Below are 22638 nucleotides of genomic sequence, written 5' to 3' on the forward strand. Positions count from 1 at the left end.
ATGATGGAGTGTTGCCTCAGGCACAAGAACTTTGAAACCGTTCTGTTGTACCTCGATGACGTCATTGTCTTCTCCAAGACCTATGAAGACCACTTGAAGCACCTGGCCGAGGTGTTTGAAGCCCTGTCAACTTTGGCCTGAAAGTGAAACCGTCCAAATGCCACCTGCTGAAGCCCAAGGTGCAGTACCTAGGTCATGTGGTAAGTGCCGAAGGTGTGGCATCAGACCCTGACAGTCACCTTTATCAGGGACTGGCCAAAACCCAACAACATTCATGAAGTACGGCAGTTCCTCGGGTTGGTATGCTACTATCGGAGATTCATCATGGGCTTTACCAAGATAGCTGCACCCCTGCAAGTCCTCCTAGTGGGCCATCCAAGAAGGCCAAGAACAAGAATCATCCCTTCGAGTGGAACAACAGGTTAGACAAATCCTTCACTCTGTTGAAGTTGGTACTCACGGGAGATGAAGTCCTGGCCTATCCTGACTATGACCAACCATTTTTTCTTTACACAGATGCCAGCAATGTGGGATTAGGAGCTGTGCTGTCACAAATGCAGAAAGGCAGGGAGAGAGTGATTGCCTATGCCAGCAGGAAGCTTCATCCCACTGAAAGGAACCCCGACCACTACAGTTCCTTTAAACTGGAGTTCCTCACCATAGTCTGGGCGGTAATGGAGCGCTTCAAGCACTACCTGGCGTCATCGAAGTTTACTATTTCCACGGACAATAATCTGTTAACCCACCTTGAAACGGCAAAGTTGGGTGCACTGGAGCAGTGATGGATAGCCCGGCTGTCCAACTACAAGTTTACCATCAAGTACCGAGTGGGACATAAGAACGCTAATGCTGATGCGCTGTCCAGAAGGCCCAATTTACCAGATGAGGGAGAAGATCCAGAAGCATTTGAAGAAGTTGAGTTACCAGCCTTCCACTGCCCAGTTGCGGCCCAATGCTCCCAGGGGGTGAGGAACAAGCGCTGCATTGTGCAGGAGGCCACGTTAAACCCATTGCCCCACCATGAGTGGGCAGAGAAGCAGGATAGCGATCCAGTAGTCCGCCTAGCAAAGGAGCTACTGACACAAGCTGACTCACACCCTGGTCCAGATGCTCCACAGGAAGCACAGCAGTTGTGGAAGGAGAAGGGAAAGCTGTTCATCCATGAGGGTAAGCTGTATCAGAGGAACATCAACTCACGCACTCATGAACTGGTCTGGCAGGTGGTAGTCCTGAAGAGGGATGCGCCAATGGTCTTGGAATCGATGGAGCAGGACATTTTGGGTGGAAGAAGTTGGAGGTCCTACTTCGTGAAAGATTCTACTGGGTTGGCATGAGAAAAGCCATTGAGAAGTGGTGCCGAGAGTGTGGCCCATGCAACTTGCGCAGGAAAGACCGCAACAGCCAGCGAGCCCCATTACAGCCAATAATCACTAAACAACCGTTCAAACTGGTAGCCTTCGACCATGTGAAGCTAGCCCCAAGCCGGTTAGGCTATGTCTATGCCCTGAAAATAGTGGACCATTACTCAAGGTTCCTGATAGTCATGCCTGTTAAAGACCAAACAGCAAAGACGGCAGCCAAAGCATTCTAAGAACACTTTTGTCGACCGCACGGTTACCCTGAACAAGTGCTCACCGACCAAGGCCCAGCCTTTGAAGCCGAAGTGTTCCAGAAGTTCTGTAACCTGTACAACTGCATGTAAATCAGGACAACGCCATACCATCCACAGACAAATGGCATGTGCGAGAAAATGAACCATTGCCCCTGGAAGAGAGAAACCTGTGGCCAGAGAAGTTGCCAGACTTGGTAGATTTATAGAACCATATCCCAGTGAACTCCACCAACTGCACTCCAGTCTACCTGATGAGAGCGAGACCTGGCAAGTTACCCATTGACTTGGACATGGGAGTTCTAATGCCTGAAACAACATCCCCAGATGCAGACTGGGATACAGAGCGGCAGCAGCAATACCGCAAAGTGCAAGAGTGTGTGGAAAAATGTTTGTCCCAAGCAAGGCAGAGAAAAGAAAAGAGCTGCAACCAACAAGCTCCAGCTAATTCTTTTAGTACCTGGAGAACAGGTTCTCAAAAGAAAGAGGAGGATGCACAAACTAGATGATCAGTGGGAGGCTGAACCATACACTGTCATGCCTTCAAACTTTGATAATACCAAGGTATGCATCGTCAATAAAGATGGAGGAGAAACTTCAGCAGCAGTGTTGAGAGATCATCTGTAGGTATGCCCTGACCAGTTATGAAACAAAGAAGAAGATCAAAATGCCCCTCAACCCATAGGAGGAAGAGAAAATTAATACCGTTCTTGGAGACTTTCCCCAGTCATGGACACAGGTAAACCAAGCCATTGTAGTACCTGTCCTGATCTTTCCCCAACCTACTGCACCTGAAGCAGCAAAGACTCTAGACCCGTCAGTTCAAGCAGCAGATGCCATACCATCAGCGGAGCAAGAGAATCTAACCCCTGCTAGCGGTGAATCTGTCAGACCCATGGTGAGTCTAAGAAGTCGCAGACGGCTGGCCAGTTTACCAGTACAATGCAGGCCTACAGGTAGCACAAACACATCAGACCAGGCTAGGTCATCAGAGGTACCTATACTGCATAGATCCACCCATAGTACCAGTGGTCAGATCCCAGCCTGGTATAGGGATGAGTGATGAGCGAGTGTACTCGTTGCTCGGGTTTTCCCGAGCACGCTCGGGTGGTCTCCGAGTATTTATGACTGCTCGGAGATTAAGTTTTCATCACCTCAGCAGCATGATTTACAGCTATTAGCCTGCTTGATTACATGTGGCGATTACCTAGCAACCAGGCAACCCCCACATGTACTCAGCCTGGCTAAAAGCTGCTATGATGAAAACTTAATCTCCGAACACTAACAAATACTCGGAGATCACCCGAGCGTGCTCGGGAAAACCCGAGCAACAAGTACACTCGCTCATCAATAATAGGGACTAAAATGTTAATGTATTAATAATATAAATAAGTTAATAACGTATATAATTGCAACCATTAAGCGTATGAGCCTACAGAGACTCTGTAAGAACTTTGAAAAATATTCATTGTAATCTGTTGAAGGACTATTGGGCCACAGGACTATGTGTGGTCAGGACCTTTATTGTATACTAGATTGTGGCCCGATTCTAACGCATCGGGTATTCTAGAATATGCATGTCCCCGTAGTATATGGACAATGATGATTCCAGAATTCACTGCAGACTGTGCCCGTCGCTGATTGGTCGAGGCAACCTTTATGACATCATCGTCGCCATGGCAACCATTATGACATCTACGTCGATACTGTGCCCGTTGCTGACGTGGGATTTCCAGGACAGACAGACAGACGGAAAAACCCTTAGACAATTATATATATAGATAGTTCCCTGACCTGATGTAAATAAAAACCGTCGGGGTGGCCAAAGAGCCAGAACAAGTCAGGTCTAGACTCCCGTAGCCACCCCGGGAACGAAGCAAAGGTGGGTTGGGGCAGATCTCACCAAGGAAACTCAAAAGTCCGTAGGGTACCGCAAATGGACCAGTGTTGCCCTCAGGAACTTAACTGGCAAATTCTTATCGTTTTCAAGGTTTTTGTAATTTTTATCTTTTTGAAATCTTGAATAGTTCTAATTGTAAACCTTTTTACATGTTTTTATGTTTCCTCACTTCGGGAGTACTGAATTGCACTAGGGGGAATGTGGCACCCCAGGAATCCAGTTGTCACAGTGGCATTGCCTCCCTCACGGGGGGTGATGCCATGCCTGGAAATAAGAGGGGTCCCCTTTCCAGGTAATTTCAGCATACAACACCTTTTCTGACTCCAGACCAGAAGGGGGAGCTCTAACACCTGTTTTAAGGGAACTTCCTTATAAATTCTGGCCCGGAGGCAGGGTTAATGAGTTCAGTGTAAGAGAGCAGACCGTGAAGGTGGAAGAGGCAAGAAATGAGGAAAATCTGGGGGATAGGAGCTGTGACTGAGCTTACCCCAGGACTAGGAGCCGAAGACTGGACAACGGAGTCCATGTTTGTGTGGGTATCTTGAGGCCCCGCAATCAAATCTGGAGGACAGGAGATTGCAGGTCTCCTGGCCTCAGCTGACACCCGAAGGCACAGCAGCATACGAGAGCCCGGAGTCACCACAAGGGAGTGACACCTGGAACAGGCTCAAGCTGTCTGCCATGCGGGTAGTGTTTGACTTAGTGGACAGACTGAGAGAGGGACTTGAGGAGAACTAAAAGCACCAAGCACCCAGAGAACAGCGCAGTAGGAAGGCCTCCAACCCCACCTGGCTAGGGGGACTCTCAATTGCTTCCAGGCTGCCCAGATCTCCATCACCAGCTGTGACTTGTGCCTTTAATCTTGCTTGACAAAGACCAAGTGGTGGTCGAAACGTTGCTGTGTCATGGCTTAATAAAGCTTATTTTCAAGATTTCTACACCTGGATGGAGCGCTGTTCATTTTACATTTATTGGTTTGGCTATATCCGGGACGGTTCCCTGGATGTTGAACGGGCGCCCCAGTACTGAGAGTGCTGTCAGCTTTTGCTCTTTCTATTGTGCCTTTAACCTGGGATTAAAGGTAAAGAAACTGCAACCCTTGTGTCCTCTAGTTATTCCTGCACCCTCAGTCCTGCACTCCAACGTCCACAAGTTCCTTACAGAACTGCATTGGTAGCCCTGGGGCACCGCTCCACCATCCCAGTTGCATCGCCATTGGCCCCAGTGGTCTCCTTAAGCAGTGTCCGCAATTTATAGCCGAGCACCACAGGTGGTGTCACGGACAATCCCCTTTTCCTATACAAACTTTATTTCCATTTCCACCATCATCCATTTTCTATTCTTCATCCCTTTAATTGCGCTCCCAGAGCCACCGACCGGGTCACCGCTGCCGTGATCACCACTTTACGAGCCATGTGACCCGGTTCTGAGTACCCCACGGCCCTAGCAGGTGTCGCACATGGACTGTGTAATTTATCTTGCGGAGACTGAGCATCTCTGCAAGATAAATAGACATGCTGCGGTCACGAAAGACACTCCGCATGTCCGGTTACGCAGGGCCGCCAGATGCAGCCCTGCACGCATAGTGGAGACGGGATATCATAAAATCCCCTCCACTTTGCTGTAACATCTGGACGCTGTGGATGTACGCAGGGTTCAATCCGCAGCAAATACTTATGAAACCCGGATAGTGGAAACATACCCTTAGGGTATCTATGCAAAGCTCTAAGCTTCAGGCAGAGTAAGGTAGCGGGGTAAATTATGTGTGCAATTGTCCCCAGCAGAGAAAGCATAACTCCCATCAATTGCAATACACATATAAAATAGTACATATGTGACCATTTTGTCGTGACACAGACATAGGGCGCCACACAACCCCATTATTCTCAATTGGATTAAGGTCTGGGCTTTGACTAGGCCACTCTAAAACAATTACGCATGTCCCCTTAAACCACTGGAGTGTTGCTCAGTCTCAATGGTTAACATGATTATATCTGATAGTGTCCACATATAGTAAACTATGGCACTTCAAATAACATACAACTAAATATGGGTTTACGTAAATTTACAGCATCTATATATGGTAGCTTATCTGCACAATAGCCCTGCACATCACCTCGACAACTTTACTCTAGATATACTTCAGCACTTGGGTAACATGGGTTTTAACATGGGTATCTTACTATATTATCCCTATCTAATACCACTGTGTTATATATTAATCTTGGGAGAAATGTCTACCCTTATTACCCCTGCTGACAATATTGCGATTCGCATAATTTTTGGGTGAAACACTCATTTTCGTTTACCTTGGTGGCCAAAAGGTTAAATTTTGGTCTCATCTGACCTCCTCATCTATCTCCATACATGTGGGGAGTCTCCCACATGTCTTTTGGCACACTCAAAATGAGCCTTACAATTTTTGTGCCAGTAAAATCTTTTTTTCTGCTCACTCTTCCATAAAGTCCACCTCTATGAAGTGTACATCTAATTGTGGCCTTATGGACAGATACTCCTGTCTATGCTTGTTAACTTTGCCTCCAGGGTTACCTTTGGTCTCCGTGCTGCCTCTCTGATTAGTGCCCTCCTTGCCCCGGTTGAGAGTTTTGGTGGGTGGCCCTCTCTTGGCAGGTTTCTTGTGGTAACATGTTCTTTCCATTTGATGATAATGGATTTGATGGTGATCAGGAGATCATCAGAAATTGGGATTTTTTTTTAAATAACCCAACCCTGACTTGTATTTCTCAACAACTTTGTCCCTAACTTGCTTGGAGATCTCGTTGGTCTTCATGGTGTTGTTTGGTTAGTGATGCCTCTTTCTTAATGATGTTGCAGCCTTTCAGAAACGGTGTGTATACACTGACAGACGATGTGACATTTAGATTGCACGCCGGTCCCTCATCATGCCAAGAATAGAGGTCACAAGTCTCCTGTGTGAATGCTGGACCACTGCTCTTTTCTCTTCTATGAGACTGATGAAATAGTCATTTTCATCAGTTCTGTAGAATGAATGATGTGGTGTTTGAGCATGCGCATGACCACTGCACTTACAGGGTTTTTGGCACCCTACTTTAGACATTCTTAATATAGGTTGTAATTTCTGCATCATGCCTTCATTTGTAACTTCTCTGCTTTTTTGTTGATCTAACAGGTGCATGGCTTTTTAGTATTAAATCACAGATTTGCATTTTAGGTTAAAGGTACAGTCACACTAGACGATATCGCTAGCGATCCGTGACGTTGCAGCGTCCTCGCTAGCGATATCGTCCAGTGTGACAGGCAGCAGCGATCAGGCCCCTGCTGTGCTGTCGCTGGTCGGGGAAGAAAGTCCAGAACTTTATTTCGTCGCTGGACTCCCCGCAGACATCGCTGAATCGGTGTGTGTGACACCGATTCAGCGATGTCTTCACTGGTAACCAGGGTAAACATCGGGTAACTAAGCGCAGGGCCGCGCTTAGTAACCCGATGTTTACCCTGGTTACCATCGTAAAAAAACAAACAGTACATACTTACATTCAGCTGTCTGTCCCTTGCCGTCTATTTCCTGCACTGACTGCTGGCCGCAAAGTGAAAGTGAAAGCACAGCACAGCGGTGAGTCACACAGCGGTGACTCACCGCTGTGGCTGTGCTCTGCTTTCACTTTGCGGCCAGCAGTCAGTGCAGCAAACAGACGGCAAGGGACAGACAGCTGAATGTAAGTATGTACTGTTTATTTTTTTACGATGGTAACCAGGGTAAACATCGGGTTACTAAGCGCGGCCCTGCGCTTAGTTACCCGATGTTTACCCTGGTTACCGGGGACCTCGGGATCGTTGGTCGCTGGAGAGCGGTCTGTGTGACAGCTCTCCAGCGACCAAACAGCGACGCTGCAGCGATCCGGATCGTTGTCGGTATCGCTGCAGCGTCGCTAAGTGTGACGGTACCTTAAGACTAATGTATAAAAAAATGTCAGTATTAGTAAATTCTCCCCATTCCACTTGGACAAATAAGGTTCGCTTCCTATCACACTCTTCATAGAAGTTTCCTTCTCTGCCAGTAGGTGGCCCTACAGAGCTGTGTCATGTGTATCTCCCTTTTTACCAGTGACATCACAGAAGTTTCCTAATAGATCCCATCTGGATTTTGATCCTCACAGACAGGTCAAATTAAACATAAATATTTTTCTTCCACAATACAGCATTCCATTTGTTCCTAGTCAGTAGAAAGAAGTTTGAAGTCCAAAACATTTTGCAAACTAATCTCTCAAACATTTTTACACAATCTTAGTCATCATTTTTAGTTTCAGCACTGAAATTGTTGGAAAAAAAAAAATTAGTTTATTTTGGGGTCAGAGTGTTGAAAATAGCTGCAGGAATCACACATTACTAGTCTACTGCAAATGATAGCATAGTGTGACGTCATTTGTCTTTAAAGGCAACCTGTCATCAGCTTCATACGGTCAGAACCATGGACACCGTGAATCACAGTCCTCGGCCGACTTTTCACAGTAAGTTTATTCTGGATAATCCGGGTTAATGAACACCATTCTGAGTGATGGCTGATCGGCAGGGATGCATGCTTTCGCACCTCACCTGATCAGATATTGATGACCTATCTTAAGGATAGGCCATCAAAGTTAAAGTCCCAGACTATCCCACATCCATTCATTATATATGTATAGAGTCCATTGATGTCAGTGGGCATTGTGTAGCATCTTATTCCCCATGTCCTGGTCCTATAGGGTAATTAAACAGTTATTTCTGGGACTGCCCTACAGATTTCAGCTGATTACTGTGGACTCACAGGATACCTTTTAAAAAGTGTGTCACTGGAGGGTCCGAAAGGCATTATACAAAGAGGAGAACCCCATTGAGTGTTTTCTAGTTAAAAAATAAAACCTCCTAAGGGTTGTAGAGCACGGCCATTTATATCAGGGTCAGGTTTGTCCAAACAAGTCCTGATAAATGAGATCCCAAGATGGTGATCATTTAGGGACTACAAGAGTCATCCTCTTGACTTGGGGTAATTATGTGACATGCTGGTTGTTTTGGAGCCTCGCGCACTTATCTTTGTGGTGTAGAATTAATCTTCTAAATGTCAGTGGAAATGAAGTATTCCGTGAACGCACACCGCTGGATGAATCACTGGTACTTTATAACAAAGGTTAATGATAATATTCTGGCACACAGCACTTACCAAGGATTTTGATATCTGTGAGTTATTTTATCTTCACAGTTTCTGCGAAATTCTCCAATCTAATGTAAGAGATAAAATCACAGCAGCATGAGCATCAGACAGAAGACCGTTGGGTTGTGGTGACCATTGTGAGATACTACGGTCTCCATTATTTTCCTGATGATTCATCATCAGGGGAAGATTACTATGGTACATGAAAAAATATGTAGAACTGAGAGTTCAGTGGTTGATACCTTAACTGAAAAGATGGTAACAAATTGCAAGCTTTCGAGACTTTGCATGCCTCTTCATCAGGCTAGACTAATACAAAATGTGAAGAACTCTTTACTATGGCTAAGGCTGTGGTCCGTAGACAGATGCCTCCATCGGGCAGGTATACTTCATTGAAGCTTTTTGTAAGTAGCCTGCTGGTCTTTCCTATACAGTTGGTCATTGCAGAGATGTACAAGGTCCATGGATGATGCATGCTATTGTATGAGTGGATATGATGAAAAATTATCCTGACATATTCAGAAAATTTAAAAAAAAATATAGATGATGTAGCCTAAGGCCACTTGGCTCATGCCATGTTTTTTTTTACATACAGTTAAATCCTGTTGCAATTACTTTTGCCTTAAATGTATGACCACAGTGAATGGATTGATGCAAGTCCTGAGAGCTTAGTCTGGGCTTTTATTCTATACATATGTTTTTGGATATGCATGTACATGGTTAAAGGAAACCTTAAAGTAGTAGTGCACTGGGGCGTGTCTATGCACTTTGACTTCTTTTGAATGCATTGATACGCCCCCACTGCACTTCCAGTTTAATTTGCATATTGCTTCTACACAAGATCTCCCATGACTTCCACATTGGATCGCTACAAAAAAAAGTATAATTTATATTGGGACATAAGTGCCTACACAGCCACACCATTACTTCTATCGGCAAAACTGTTCTGACAAGTTTTCTTAAAAGCAGTGGTGCTACTCATCTAAGGTCCTTGACACTAGTATTATACTTACAAGCCGCATCCTTCACTTTTTATCTGCGCCATCTTGTGACCGCAACTTCTGCCTGATCGAAAGTCAGAACTAACAATTACAAGCTCTTGATGGAAGTTTATGAGAGCCAGAACAGGGCTCTGTTACATTGAAAAGTGATGTCCAGCTCGCTCCATGAAATACTGGAGCGATCTAGCAGGGTACAAACTGCTGAAGGCCGACTGGAGCGGCGCTGGTAAGAGGTGAAGATCGTTACTGGTAAGTACCAGACTGGGAGCAGGAACCTTACACTACTAGCACCACATCAGCAATGCAATAAAAAAAAACTGCTGGAGTGGTGCTTTAAAGAAAGGGGCATAGCCATAAGAAGTAAGGGGGCAGCTGTTACACAGGCACCAGAGCTTCATAGTGCCATAATACCTTTGTGTGCCAGAGACAAAAACCGCCAGTATTGGTCCAGAATGGATCTAAAATTGGATCTGCCACAATACATGGTGGGTAGGAGCATTATCCCAAACTGCAATGTAGATTCTAGTTAAGCCTCTGTATAATGGAGATCTAGTAGCTCTCCTGACTTGTCTGCTTAGTAAATACTTTTCGCCTTCATAAATTAATTCTAGAACATCTTTTCCTAAAGCTTCTTCAGGAAATGTGTGAATAGAATTAAAACTATGTGTTACCACTCCCGTTGACAGTAGCAGAGTTTGTCGGAGTAAAGAAATTAGCTGCAATTTAGGAAAACTGCAAAGATAATAATATTTTAAGGGACACACCCCAAACATGAGAACCTAGAAATAGCCTGACTAAATATCTCTTTATGGAAAAATTCACATGACCAGCAGAAGGTTTCGCCTTCTCCTAGCAGCCATGTGATTATAGGCGCTTGTACACACAGCTACAGCAGATGCCGGAGTGTCCTGGTAATGCTTCATGACAGTAATCACAGATAATGTAGTCACCAGTGACTGTACAGAAATACATGGTGTATTCTTCTGCCCACCAGCGATAATGGAGATGAATTGATGGCATTTTTTCTCTATATAATTAAGAACATAATTATAACTTTCCAGACTAGTCAGTGTTTGCTTTAATTCATAGGTGACCTATTGAGAAAAGCGTTGTAGGAAATGCCATGAAGGCTAGTCATTAAGAGTGCGCTCCTGCTGTTCTATTCTGAGCTTAGGAAACGGAAAGGATAAGAACGGGCAGTCCACAGGCTAGCCTCTAGCATGTCGTTAATAATGCTGCACAACTTCTCAATGGATTGAATGAGTTGTGTCCTTTATACTAAGAGTAATAAATCTAAGCAGTCATTATGACGTCAATGTCCGACTATTATCTTATCCTATTTCCAGGTGTATTGAACCGCTCTAAGGGCAATAGATACTTGAAGTGTAAGGCCATTGACAAGATGTGACCTAGAAACGTTGAAGGACAAAGAACTTAGTTCTCAATTAAAACAAGTAAACCATGCTTGACAAATTAGTGTCTGCTCTGGTTTGATCATGCTCCATGGCAGAAGAGTTTCTGAATACATAACTATGTAATCCCATTTACACAACTGGTCAGGCAGAAATAATGTTACAAGTCCATACGTCTCTTCAGAACGGTAGAAGGTACCACATAGTTTTATTGAGTGTAAAGACATGCTATAATCTTCGTAAGGGTTATGACAACTTGTGATCTCCTCTAGAGACCACTCAGATCTAATTAACCAGTACAATCTGGCTGCTGGGAGTCTCAATAAAATGTCTAACAGGTTGAGTTATAAGATTTCTCGTTATTCGTAAACCTAAAATTATAATTATCAGTTGGTCTAATTCTAATAGCTGGCAGCAGATGGTGCAAACGTAAAGGGTTGTTATCGACAAGACAGCGTCTTCACTTCTAAGAAGTTAATAGAAGCCATATTGAAAGACAAAAACCATATACGGTACTTACCTCCCACACCGATGACGCTTCTCAGCTATCAGTGCTGCCTCTCCTCCTGACTCTTAAAGGGGTTTGTGCCATAAAAAAGGACATTTTAATCAATAGATTTTGGACTAATACTAAGTTCCACACTTGGTGTGATCAGACTATGTTCCTGTACGGTCAGACACAGCCATTACACAGTACACGGCAGGGGCACATTTATAAGATTATCTCGGCACAGGAACATTTTATAACATTCAATTGTGGACTTATTATTCCAAGATCTGTTGATTAAAATCGACCTTGTTTGTGGGACAACCCCTTTAAGTGACATTGCTATGTCAATGGCCTCCAATTTGCTACAGTCCTCAGTATTCTATGAGTGTAGATGTCCACCCAAACGAAATGCTAAGAGCTGGACCAGATTTTTGGCATGGTGTCAGTTTTTACCTTCAGCGCTTCATCAGCGCTTCTAGTATGAAAAAGAAACAACTGATGGAGGTTTATCAAGCTTCCCCTGTCAAACAATCAATCAGTGAAAACTAGACCACATTTAGATGGCATCCATGTGTCATCTGAGTTTTTCACTGACCCATAGACTGGATTGTGCACTTGTCGTCTGCAAAAGAACACAAACATGTCAACAGCCTATATACTATAATGAGTACATGTCCTACCCTTAAATTGCACGTCTGAATAAGGCTCTGACCCTTTCTAATCAGGGCTAATAAACTGTGATTACACATTGATGAATCAGGGAAGTGAAGAGTAACATACTAAACCTGTAACTAATGTAAAAACGGATTTATACAGGCAACTTACTATGCACAACAAGTGCCGATCGACAATACACAAAGTTGATTAGCACTAGTTAAATAAATAATCTTTATATAGCGCTAACATATTCCGCAGCGCTTTACAGGTTTGCACACATTATCATCACTGTCCCCGATGGGGCTCACAATCTAAATTCCCTATCAGTATGTGTTTGGAATGTGGGAGGAAACCCACACAAACACGGAGAGAACATACAAACTCTTTGCAGATGTTGTCCTTCGTGGGGTTTGAACCCAGGACTCCAGCGCTGCAAGGCTGCAGTGCTATCCACTGCGCCACCATGCTACCCACTAGTTTAAAGTTTCTATAACATGCACCAAAGTTAACTGTACAGGAAAAAAACTATTATTAAAGGGTTTGTCCACTAATACAACCCATTCTAGATCTGAATGTTTGACCCCATTAAAATAAAAACACTTAGGGCGGAGTCACATTACCATATAACACGGCCAAGTGCTATGCAATAAAACATCGCATAGCACTCTGCCCAGTGTTATTCTATGGGGAAGCTCAGCTCTGCGATTATTTAACTTATGCTGATGAGAGGGTAATATCAGCATGCTGCGATTGGCAGCAAGACTTGGCTCCATCGCACCCATACAAGTCTATGGATGCGTGTGAAACATTGCACTGCTCTCCGATGTCATCCCAGTACAGTACAATATATGCCAAGTCAGGCTATGGAGATGGAGAAATTACTTTCTCTGTCTCCTCCGCACCTGTGCTGCGATTCTCTCATAAGATAGCATTGGAGCACCCTAGCAGCAGAGCTGGAGCTAAGGGTCATTAGCATCTCGTATCGAATGCCATACACTAGTCTGTTTCCAGCCGTATACTCATCTCCTGTGCTGACACTGTTCTAGCGGCGTCGGTGTGGCGCCCGTGTCTGTAGCGCCACAAAATTCCTGCATGTGTGATTAACTTATAAATGTATTGCCAGCTATGGTGGGGGCTGGTTTCTCTGCTGAAAAAACAGCATCCACACATTTTACCAGATCCCATACAGTCTTTATATAACTAGCAGAAGAGAGCTTTTGCCCAGGAGTTCAGCAACTGCAAGGAATCAGGGGCACTGTTGCAAGAAGTAAGTGTTTTGACAGGATTCACGTTGCCTGCTTGCTGGTAGGATCACAGATCCAGTAACTGCTTACCTTGAACCACTGGGGATCCAAATAATCATTTATAAATAAATAAATATAAATAAATATGAGCTACAAAAGTATGGAGTAAAAGTCAATTTCAGTGGAGCTGGCTCTATGTAGGAGCAGAAAGTTTATAAAAACACCACAATAGACAGAATAAAATAATGAGATTAGGGTCGCTTCCCACAATCACACTCTGAATGGTGTAATGCAACCGTGCTTGCCTAATAATTGTGTGGACAGATACACTTTAAAAAGGTTATATTTACTGAGGTCAACTAATGGTTCTATCCATCAGATACAATCAACATGACAATACATGCACAGAGGATTTATAATCTTTACATTGTTCCTGTGAATCTCGACATATTGGCAAAGTCCAAAACTATGACATTTAGAAATGTTCTTGTGAAAGTGAATCCGTTACCAGGTTTTGCTATGGAATCTGAGAGCATAACATAATGGCAGTGACCTTAGTTCCAGCGAAGTGTCACTTACTGAACTTCTTAGTGTAGATTTTATAAAATCACTAGATGGTGGCCCGATTCTAACGCATCGGGTATTCTAAAATATGTATTTACTAGCTGAAGAGCCCGGCGTTGCCTGGGCATAGTAAATATCTGTGGTTAGTTATAGCACCTCACGTCTCTTATTTTCCCATCATGCCTCTCATTTTCTCCCTTACACCTCTCATTTTCTCCCTTACACCTCTCATTTTCCCCCTCACTCCTCTTATTTTCCCCCTCACTCCTCTCATTCCCCCCTAACACTTGTCATTTCGACCTCACATCTGTCATTTTCCGATCACTCCACTATTTTCCCTCACTCCTCTCATTTTGCACTCACACCTTTTCATTTTCACCTTAGTATATACATGTTTGTCATCTCCCTTATGTATAGTATACACCTGTATGTCTTCTCTTGTATATAGTATATACCTGTATGCCATCTCCCCTGTAAATAGTATATACCTGCTGTATGTCATCTCCTCCTGTATATTGTATATACCCATGTGTCATTTCCTCTATTATATACCTGTATGTCATCTCTTCTATATATACTATATACCTGTATGTCATCTCCTATATATATATACCCATGTGTCATCTCCTCTATTATATACCTGTATGTCATCTCCTGTATATAGTATATACCTGTATGTCATCTCCCCTGTATATAGTATATACCTGCTGTATGTCATCTCCTCTATATACCTATGTCATCTTCTCTTTTATATAGTATATACCTGTATGTCATCTCCTCCTGTATATAGTATATACGTGTGTCATCTCCTCCTGTATATAGTATGTACCTGTAAGTCATCTCCTCCTGTATATAGTATATACCTGTGTATCATCTGCTCCTGTATATAGTATATACCTGTGTGTCATCTCCAGTATATAGTATATACCTGTATGTCATCTCCTCCTGTATATAGTATATACCTGTGTGTCATCACTGTATATAGTATATACCTGTGTGTCATCGCCCCTGTATATAGTATGTACCTGTATGTCATCTCCCCTGTATATAGTATGTACCAGGTTGTCATCTCCTCCTGTATATAGTATATACCTGTGTCATGTCCTCCTGTATATAGTATATACCTGTATGTCATCTCCTCCTGTATATAGTATATACCTGTGTGTCATGTCCCCTGTATATAGTATATATGTGTGTCATCTCCTCCTGTATATAGTATATACCTGTGTGTCATCTCCTGTATATAGTATATACCTGGATGTCATCTCCTCCTGTATATAGTATATACCTGTGTGTCATCTCCTCTGTATATAGTACATACCTGTGTGTCATCTCTCCTGTATATAGTATATACCTGTGTGTAATCTCCTCTATATAGTATATATCTGTGTGTCATCTCCTCCTGTATAAGACCGCGTTCACACATTTGGTCAGTATTTTTACCTCAGCATTTGTAAGCTAAATTGGCAGTCTGATAAATCCCCAGCCAACAGGAAGCCCTCCCCCCTGGCAGTATATATTAGCTCACACATACACATAATAGAGAGGTCATGTGACTGACAGCTGCCGTATTTCCTATATGGTACATTTGTTGCTCTTGTAGTTTGTCTGCTTATTAATCAGATTTTTATTTTTGAAGGATAATACCAGACTTGTGTGTGTTTTAGGGCGAGTTTCATGTGTCAAGTTGTGTGTGTTGAGTTGTATGTGGCGACATGCATGTAGCGACTTTTGTGAGATGAGTTTTGTGTGGCGACATGCGTGTAGCAATTTTTTGTGTGTCGAGTTGCATGTGACAGGTTAGTGTAGCAAGTTGTGTGCAGCAAGTTTTGCGGATGGCGAGTTTTGCGCGTGGCGAGTTTTATGTGTGGTGCGTTTTGAGTATGTGCAAGTTTTGTGTGATGCAACTTTTGCATGTGTTGCAACTTTTGTGCATGTGGCAATTTTTCCGCGTGTGCAAGTTTTGCATGTGGCGAGTTTTCCATGAGGTGAGTTTTGCACGTGTGGCGAGTTTTGCGTGAGCCTAGTTTTGCATGTGGCGAGTTTTGCGCGTGGCGAGTTTTGAGCGGCGACTTTTGTGTTTCGACTGTTATGTGGCGAGGTTGGTGTATGTGTGGTGAAATATGTGCTGAGGGTGGTATATGTGTTCAAGCACGTGGTAGTTTGGCGCCTTTTGTGTGTGTGTTCATATCCCCGTGTGTGGTGAGTATCCCATGTCGGGGCCCCACCTTAGCAACTGTACGGTATATACTCTTTGGCGCCATCGCTTTCACTCTTTAAGTCCCCCCTTGTTCACATCTGGCAGCTGTCAATTTGCCTCCAACACTTTTCCTTTCACTTTTTCCCCATTATGTAGATAGGGGCAAAATTGTTTAGTGAATTGGAATGCGCGGGGTTAAAATTTCGCCTCACAACATAGCCTATGACGCTCTCGGGGTCCAGACGTGTGACTGTGCAAAATTTTGTGGCTGTAGCTGCGACGGTGCAGACGCCAATCCCCGACATACACACATACATTCTTACATACATACATACACACACACATTCAGCTTTATATATTAGATGTATGTATATAGCAGCCACATAGTATATAGCACAGGCCATGTAGTATATAGGAGCCATGTAGTGTATACAGTAGCAGACAAATACTATGTGGCTGCTATATACATACATATTGTAGAAAACCCAATGCGTTAATACAGGCCACGCAATATATAACAGTGGCCACGCAGTATATAACACAGCAACGTACTATATAACACAGCCCACGCAGTATATAGCAGCCACGCAGTATATAACACAGGCGATGTAGTATATAACACAGGCCACGCAGTATAGAACACTGGCCACCTAATATATAGCACAGCCCAGGCAGTATATAGCAGCCACGTGGTATCTAACACAGCCCATGTAGTATACAGCAGTGTGGGCATCATATTCCTGTTAAAAAATAATTAAAATAAAAAATAGTTATATACTCACCCCCTGGGATCCACCGAAGCACCGGCGATATGCGCGCGAGACCGCTAAGTCTTCTGGGTAATTTCGCAATGCATCACCGGGAACGGAAGATGGCGGCAGGCGCATGCGGCTCGGCGGACTACGGAGGGTGAGTATAGCAGGTTTTTTGTTTTTTTATTATTTTTAAAATTACATTTTTTCACTATTGATGCTGCATAGGCAACATCAATAGTAAAAAGTTGGTGACACACAGGGTTAATAGCAGCAGTTACAGAGTGCGTTACCCACAGCATAACGCAGTCCATTACCGCCGGCATTAACCCTGTGTTAGCGGTGACCGGAGGGGAGTATGCGGGCGCCGGGCACTGACTGCGGGGAGTAAGGAGCGGCCATTTTCTTCCGGACTGTGCCCGTCGCTGATTGGTCGTGGCTGTTTTGCCACGACCAATCAGCGACTTGGATTTCCGTGACAGACAGATGCCGCGACCAATGAATATCCGTGACAGACAGAAAGAAGGACAGACAGACAGACGGACGGAAGTGACCCTTAGACAATTATATACCTAGTAGATTTTTTTTTATCAGCAGGAGATTATCACTGGAGGACTAGTAAACCAGCTGCCATGTAGTCCTCCATATTCATGAGCACTTTATAAACACCGCCCACCATTGATTGATAGCTTTCTCTGTACACGGTTATACGCAGCTCAACATTCAGAGAACTGCTAAATGTGCAGGTAAAATAGTGATTGTATCAAAATGATATCAAACAACCCAGTAAGTGACACATTTCTGTAATCAGGGTCTTTGCCCCTACATTGGTGACGGATTCCCTTTGAAGGCCAGTAATCAAGCCCCGGGAAGACAAATATGGCTGCAACAGATGATGAAAGTATCTTGCCCCAGATTAAGCAGACAATTCTAGTATAGAAGGAAACAGACAGGTCCAGAGAGGATAACAGGTGGGCTTTCTAGAGTAAGCCTATTATTGGCATTGCTGAATTGGATATGTTTATGGACTTGTATGGTGACATGTATGTGGTTCCACCATACATACCTTGATCTGATGATTACTACATAACTGACTTCTGTTTAGGAAGCTGAATTCCGACACTCCCCAACCTATTCCACCCACGTAATAGTCTTTTGGCAGAGGAGCAGGAGTGCTTGGAGCTGCACGACACAGATAATCGACATCACTGGTGCTCTCAGAGGATGGCATCCTTTCTCCAATATATCTGGTGAAATCAGGGAGTTTTGTCCTGTAATCTCTCATATAGTCCGGGCCTACAAAGGACAGAATGATGCAAATGGCTTTTAGTGAACCATATATATGAAGGATGAATCAGGTCATGGGCTGCAAATAGTCACATGGTTGGTTAAAGATATAAGTCTATATTAACCTAATAACCTGTGAAGGTATAACAACCCCCTTAAGGAAGACGAGAGTGGTTCTTGCTATAGAGAAAAAGTCCTTCATGCCTCCAATCCTGGAGAATAAATCCCTGGACAGTCCTTGTACCACATAGTCATCTGGTGCATGTAATATTACAACACTCAAGAAAGGCATCCAGGCCTCCTTAAACCCTTCAAACATGACAATTCCTTATGGCACAAATTAACATAGTTTCATTGCTCTCACAGTGAAAAACCTCATTTGCGTTGATGTCAAAGTGAAGGAAAGGATAACAATAGACGTATCCTGGGAACCGGTAAGGACCACCATGGGTAGTAGTTTTGGCTGTCCTGAACAACGAAGTATTAAAAAGCATGGCCATGTTTCCTCAAGTCAGTTCATGTTATTTTGATCTGCTTCTGATCTGCTAGATATTCTCCAGTCACTTGTCAGTGCTGTTTTCAGGAAGTAGAAGAATCTAGAAATTGCAACAGTTCAGCCACAAAGGTAGTCCACAAACTGGCCGAGCGGGTCTGCAGATTGCTTGAACGCTTGGCACACAGAATTGTCTATCCTTTGATGGATCACTCAGGGTAACATGCTGCCCCTCAAAATGACATTGGCACAATAACTGTGATCAGTAAAATGATCAAAACAGTTAAGTAGATGCCCACAAGCCTCAGATCTCCTTGTGTAATGCCAAGTGTCCACTGGAGTGGTATAAAGTGCATCAGCATTGCTACTAGTGGATTTGGGGTGCTAAAGAGGATTTGGGGCTTTAGCTGAATTTTTGCAGTCATTATTTGTGGCTGCAGATTGGCGAAAACTGTCAGGATTCCTCTCCATTTCTAGATGGAGGCCGGTCGTATGCCAAATAGATTCTCCTCCACTTCTCCCACAGGTCTATTGAGAGAAGCAGATCAGAAATTAGTGAGCACTTAGCACGTGTCCATAGGTGCTTACTTTAAAATTTGGTGGAGGAGCTATAATAGATTAGAGTTTTACAGGGTTTGTGCTTATAATTTTCGTAGCTTCCAACTTTGTGGCAACAGTTTTTCAAAGACCCTTTCTTGTTCCAGCATGAATGTGCCCCATGGACAAAGTAAAGTCCATAGTAACATGATATAATAAGTTTGATGTGAAGGATCTTGAGTAGCTATACAAAGTCCTGACTTCAAGACCATCAACCTCCTTTAGGATGAAATGGACTGCCGATTGTGTGCCAGGCCTTCTAATCCAACGTCAGTGCCTGAACTCACATACAGTAACTATTTCGGCTGAATGGGTAAACATTCCCACAAACACACTCGAAAGTATTGTGGAAGTCATTCCAGAAGTCTAAAGACTGGGGAATTCTGTGGTAACAGCCATGATATTGGAATTGTATGTGCATGAAGCAAAAAGTGGTTGTCCACAAATTGGACATCACACTCTTAAATACTGTATTCCCCCATTTAATACATATGTACAGTATACTGTATGTATATATATATACTATATATATGCTGTGTTTATATATATATATATATATAAACTACATACTCACCCCCAGTACCGTCGTCATTCCAGTGATATTGGCGCCAGTTCTAGCATGTAATTATTATGTCACATGAGCACTGCAGCCAATCAGTGGCCGCTAACGGTTTGCAGTGCTCACCCATCTCCCGGGATGCTGAGTTTTGTCCAAGGAATGTGTGAGTGTGGCAGCTCATTACCAGTCATTGATTGGCTGCAGTGCTCATAACAATGACATGTCATGCAAGTACCAGGAGATCCAGCACCACCATCACTGAAACAGCACCAGTGCAGTAGGTAAATATCTGTTTTTATATTTTAAATGGGAAAATACCTAATTTAAGAAGGGGTTAACTGAGTGGTGGACAACCCCTTTATGCATGTGTGATTACCAAGTGTCCTCTTGGCTCAATATTGTTTTCTGCCACACAGAATTGCTATTTAGATTGTGTTACACATCATTCTTAATAATCCTTCTCATGGATTATTTATTTTATTGACTGGTATGAAAAGTCAGTAAATATTAGATGCTTTGAAAATTACCTGATAGTGACTAATGTTGCTTAGTTACATTTACATCAATGGTTTTGTGAGGTTTTATTGTGCTCCATAAATCAATAGAGACAGTTTGTAGTAGTCAGGCTAGCTGACTATTTGTTTTCTATCTGTAGACAATGAAAAATTCTGATTTTTTTGAACATTTATCCAAAATTGTGAGACAGTTGCTTCACAGATTGTCAGACATGTAAGTTAACCCCCTTCACCCCGAAGCCTGTTTTCACCTTCCTGATTAGACCAATTTTTTCAATTCTGACCACTGTCACTTCATGAGGTCATAACTTTTTCATGACATATTGTACTACATGATTGTGGTAAAGTTTATTTGATATGACTTACGTTTATTTGTGAAAAATCAGAAATTTGGTGAAAATCTTCAAACATTTTCTGCCCTTAAATCAGTCATGTCACACAAAATAGTTAATAAATAGCATTTCCCATATGTCTAGTTTACATCAGCACAATTTTGGAAACATAATTTTTTTGTTAGGAAGTTAGAAGGGTTAAAAGTTGACCATCGATTTCTAATTTTTCCGGCAAAATTTACAAAACCATTTTTTTAGGGACCACCTAATATTTGAAGTAACTGAGGGGCCTATATGACAGAAAATACTCAAAAGTGACACCATTATAATTCTCAAAACTACATTCAAGAAGTTTATTAACCCTCCTGGTTCACAGGAATAAATGCAATGTAGAAGAAAAAATTTATTTTTCCCAAAATTTTTTCTTTATACCTAATATTTACTTCACAAGGGTAATAGGAGAAAATAGACCATTCAATTTGTTGTGCAATGTCTCCTGAGCATGCCGATATCTGATATGTGGGGGAAAAACACTGTTTGGGTGCACAGCAGGGCTCAAAAGGGAAGGAGCACAATTTCACTTTTTGAATGTAAAATTTGTTGGCATAATTAGCGGATGATATGTCGTATTTGAAGAGCTCCTGATGTGTCTAAACAGTGCAAACCCCCCACAAGTGACATCATTCAGGGAAATTATATAGATGTATAATGAGCACCTTGAACCTCCAGGTGCTTCACAGATTTATATAATGTTGAGTAGTGAAAATAAAAAAAAATCTAATTTTTCAAACAAAAATAATTTTTTGCTCCAAATTTTGCATTTTCATAAGGGTAACAGGAGATATTGTACCATACAATCTGTTGTGCAATTTATCCTGAGTATGCTTGGAAGGGAATGAGCAACATTTGACTTTTTAAATGCAAAATTTGCTGGAATAATTATCGGACACCATGTAGTGTTTGGAGAGCCCCTGATGTGCCTAAACAGTTGAAACCCTCCATAAGTGACACCATTTTGGAAACTATACCCCTCAAGGAACTTATCTAGATGTGCGTGAGCACCTTGCAACCCCAGGTGCTTCATATAAGTTGCCATGAAAATAAAAAAAAATCTAATTTTTCCTACAAAATGTGTTTTAACCCCACATTTTGCATTTTCACAAGGGTAACTGGAGAAACTTGATGCCAAAATGTGTTGTGCAATTTCTTATGAGTACAATGATGCCCTATATGAGGTCGAAAATTACTTTTGAGGCACAGTGCAAAGCTCAGAAGGGAAGGAGCGCCATTTTACAGTGCAAATTTTTCTGAGATGGTTTGAGGGTGCCATGTCACATTGGCAGAGCCCCTGAGGTGCCAGAACAGCAGAACCCCCATAAGTTACCCATTTTACAAACTATACATTCCAATGAATTCATCTAGGGATCCAGTCACAGAATTGTATACTATTAGGCACTGAAGAAAAATAATTTATATTTTTACCACCAAGATTGTGTGTTAGCCCCAAATTTTGCATTTTCATACTGGTAAATTGGTAAAATTTACACGAAAATTTGTCCCACAATATCTGCTGAATGTAGAAATACCCCATATGTGGCTGTACAGTGCTGCTTAGCCACATGGCGACATACGGGAGGGACAGAGCGCTATTTGCCTCCTGGAGCGCAAATTTTCCTAGAATAGTTTGCAGACTCCATATACAGAGCCCCTAAGTGATAAAATAGCAGAATCCCCCCTCCGGTGACCCTATTTTGGAAATTATACCCCTTTGGGAATTTATCTATAGATATACTGACGATTTTAACTCCATGGGTGAAAATTGCAACTGCCATTGTAGTGACCAGTGCGTTATAATGACC

At 42.8% G+C, this 22638-nt stretch overlaps 1 protein-coding gene across 2 annotated transcripts in view; it reads right to left on the reverse strand.

Annotated features, from left to right (window-relative positions):
* SPMIP2 (sperm microtubule inner protein 2) overlaps positions 1–22638 on the reverse strand; it is a 192646-nt gene that overhangs the window by 11413 nt on the left and 158595 nt on the right. For both annotated transcript variants that reach the window (XM_069745764.1, XM_069745762.1), the window contains exons 2-3: positions 18063–18292; positions 8686–8744 (exon numbers count right to left, since the gene is read on the reverse strand). In XM_069745764.1, coding sequence (XP_069601865.1) covers positions 8686–8744; positions 18063–18281 — 278 coding nt within the window. In that variant the 5' untranslated portion in view covers positions 18282–18292. The remainder of the gene's footprint in view (positions 1–8685; positions 8745–18062; positions 18293–22638) is intronic.

Source organism: Ranitomeya imitator, chromosome 1 (genome assembly GCF_032444005.1).
Source record: "Ranitomeya imitator isolate aRanImi1 chromosome 1, aRanImi1.pri, whole genome shotgun sequence".
Lineage (NCBI taxonomy): Eukaryota > Metazoa > Chordata > Amphibia > Anura > Dendrobatidae > Ranitomeya > Ranitomeya imitator.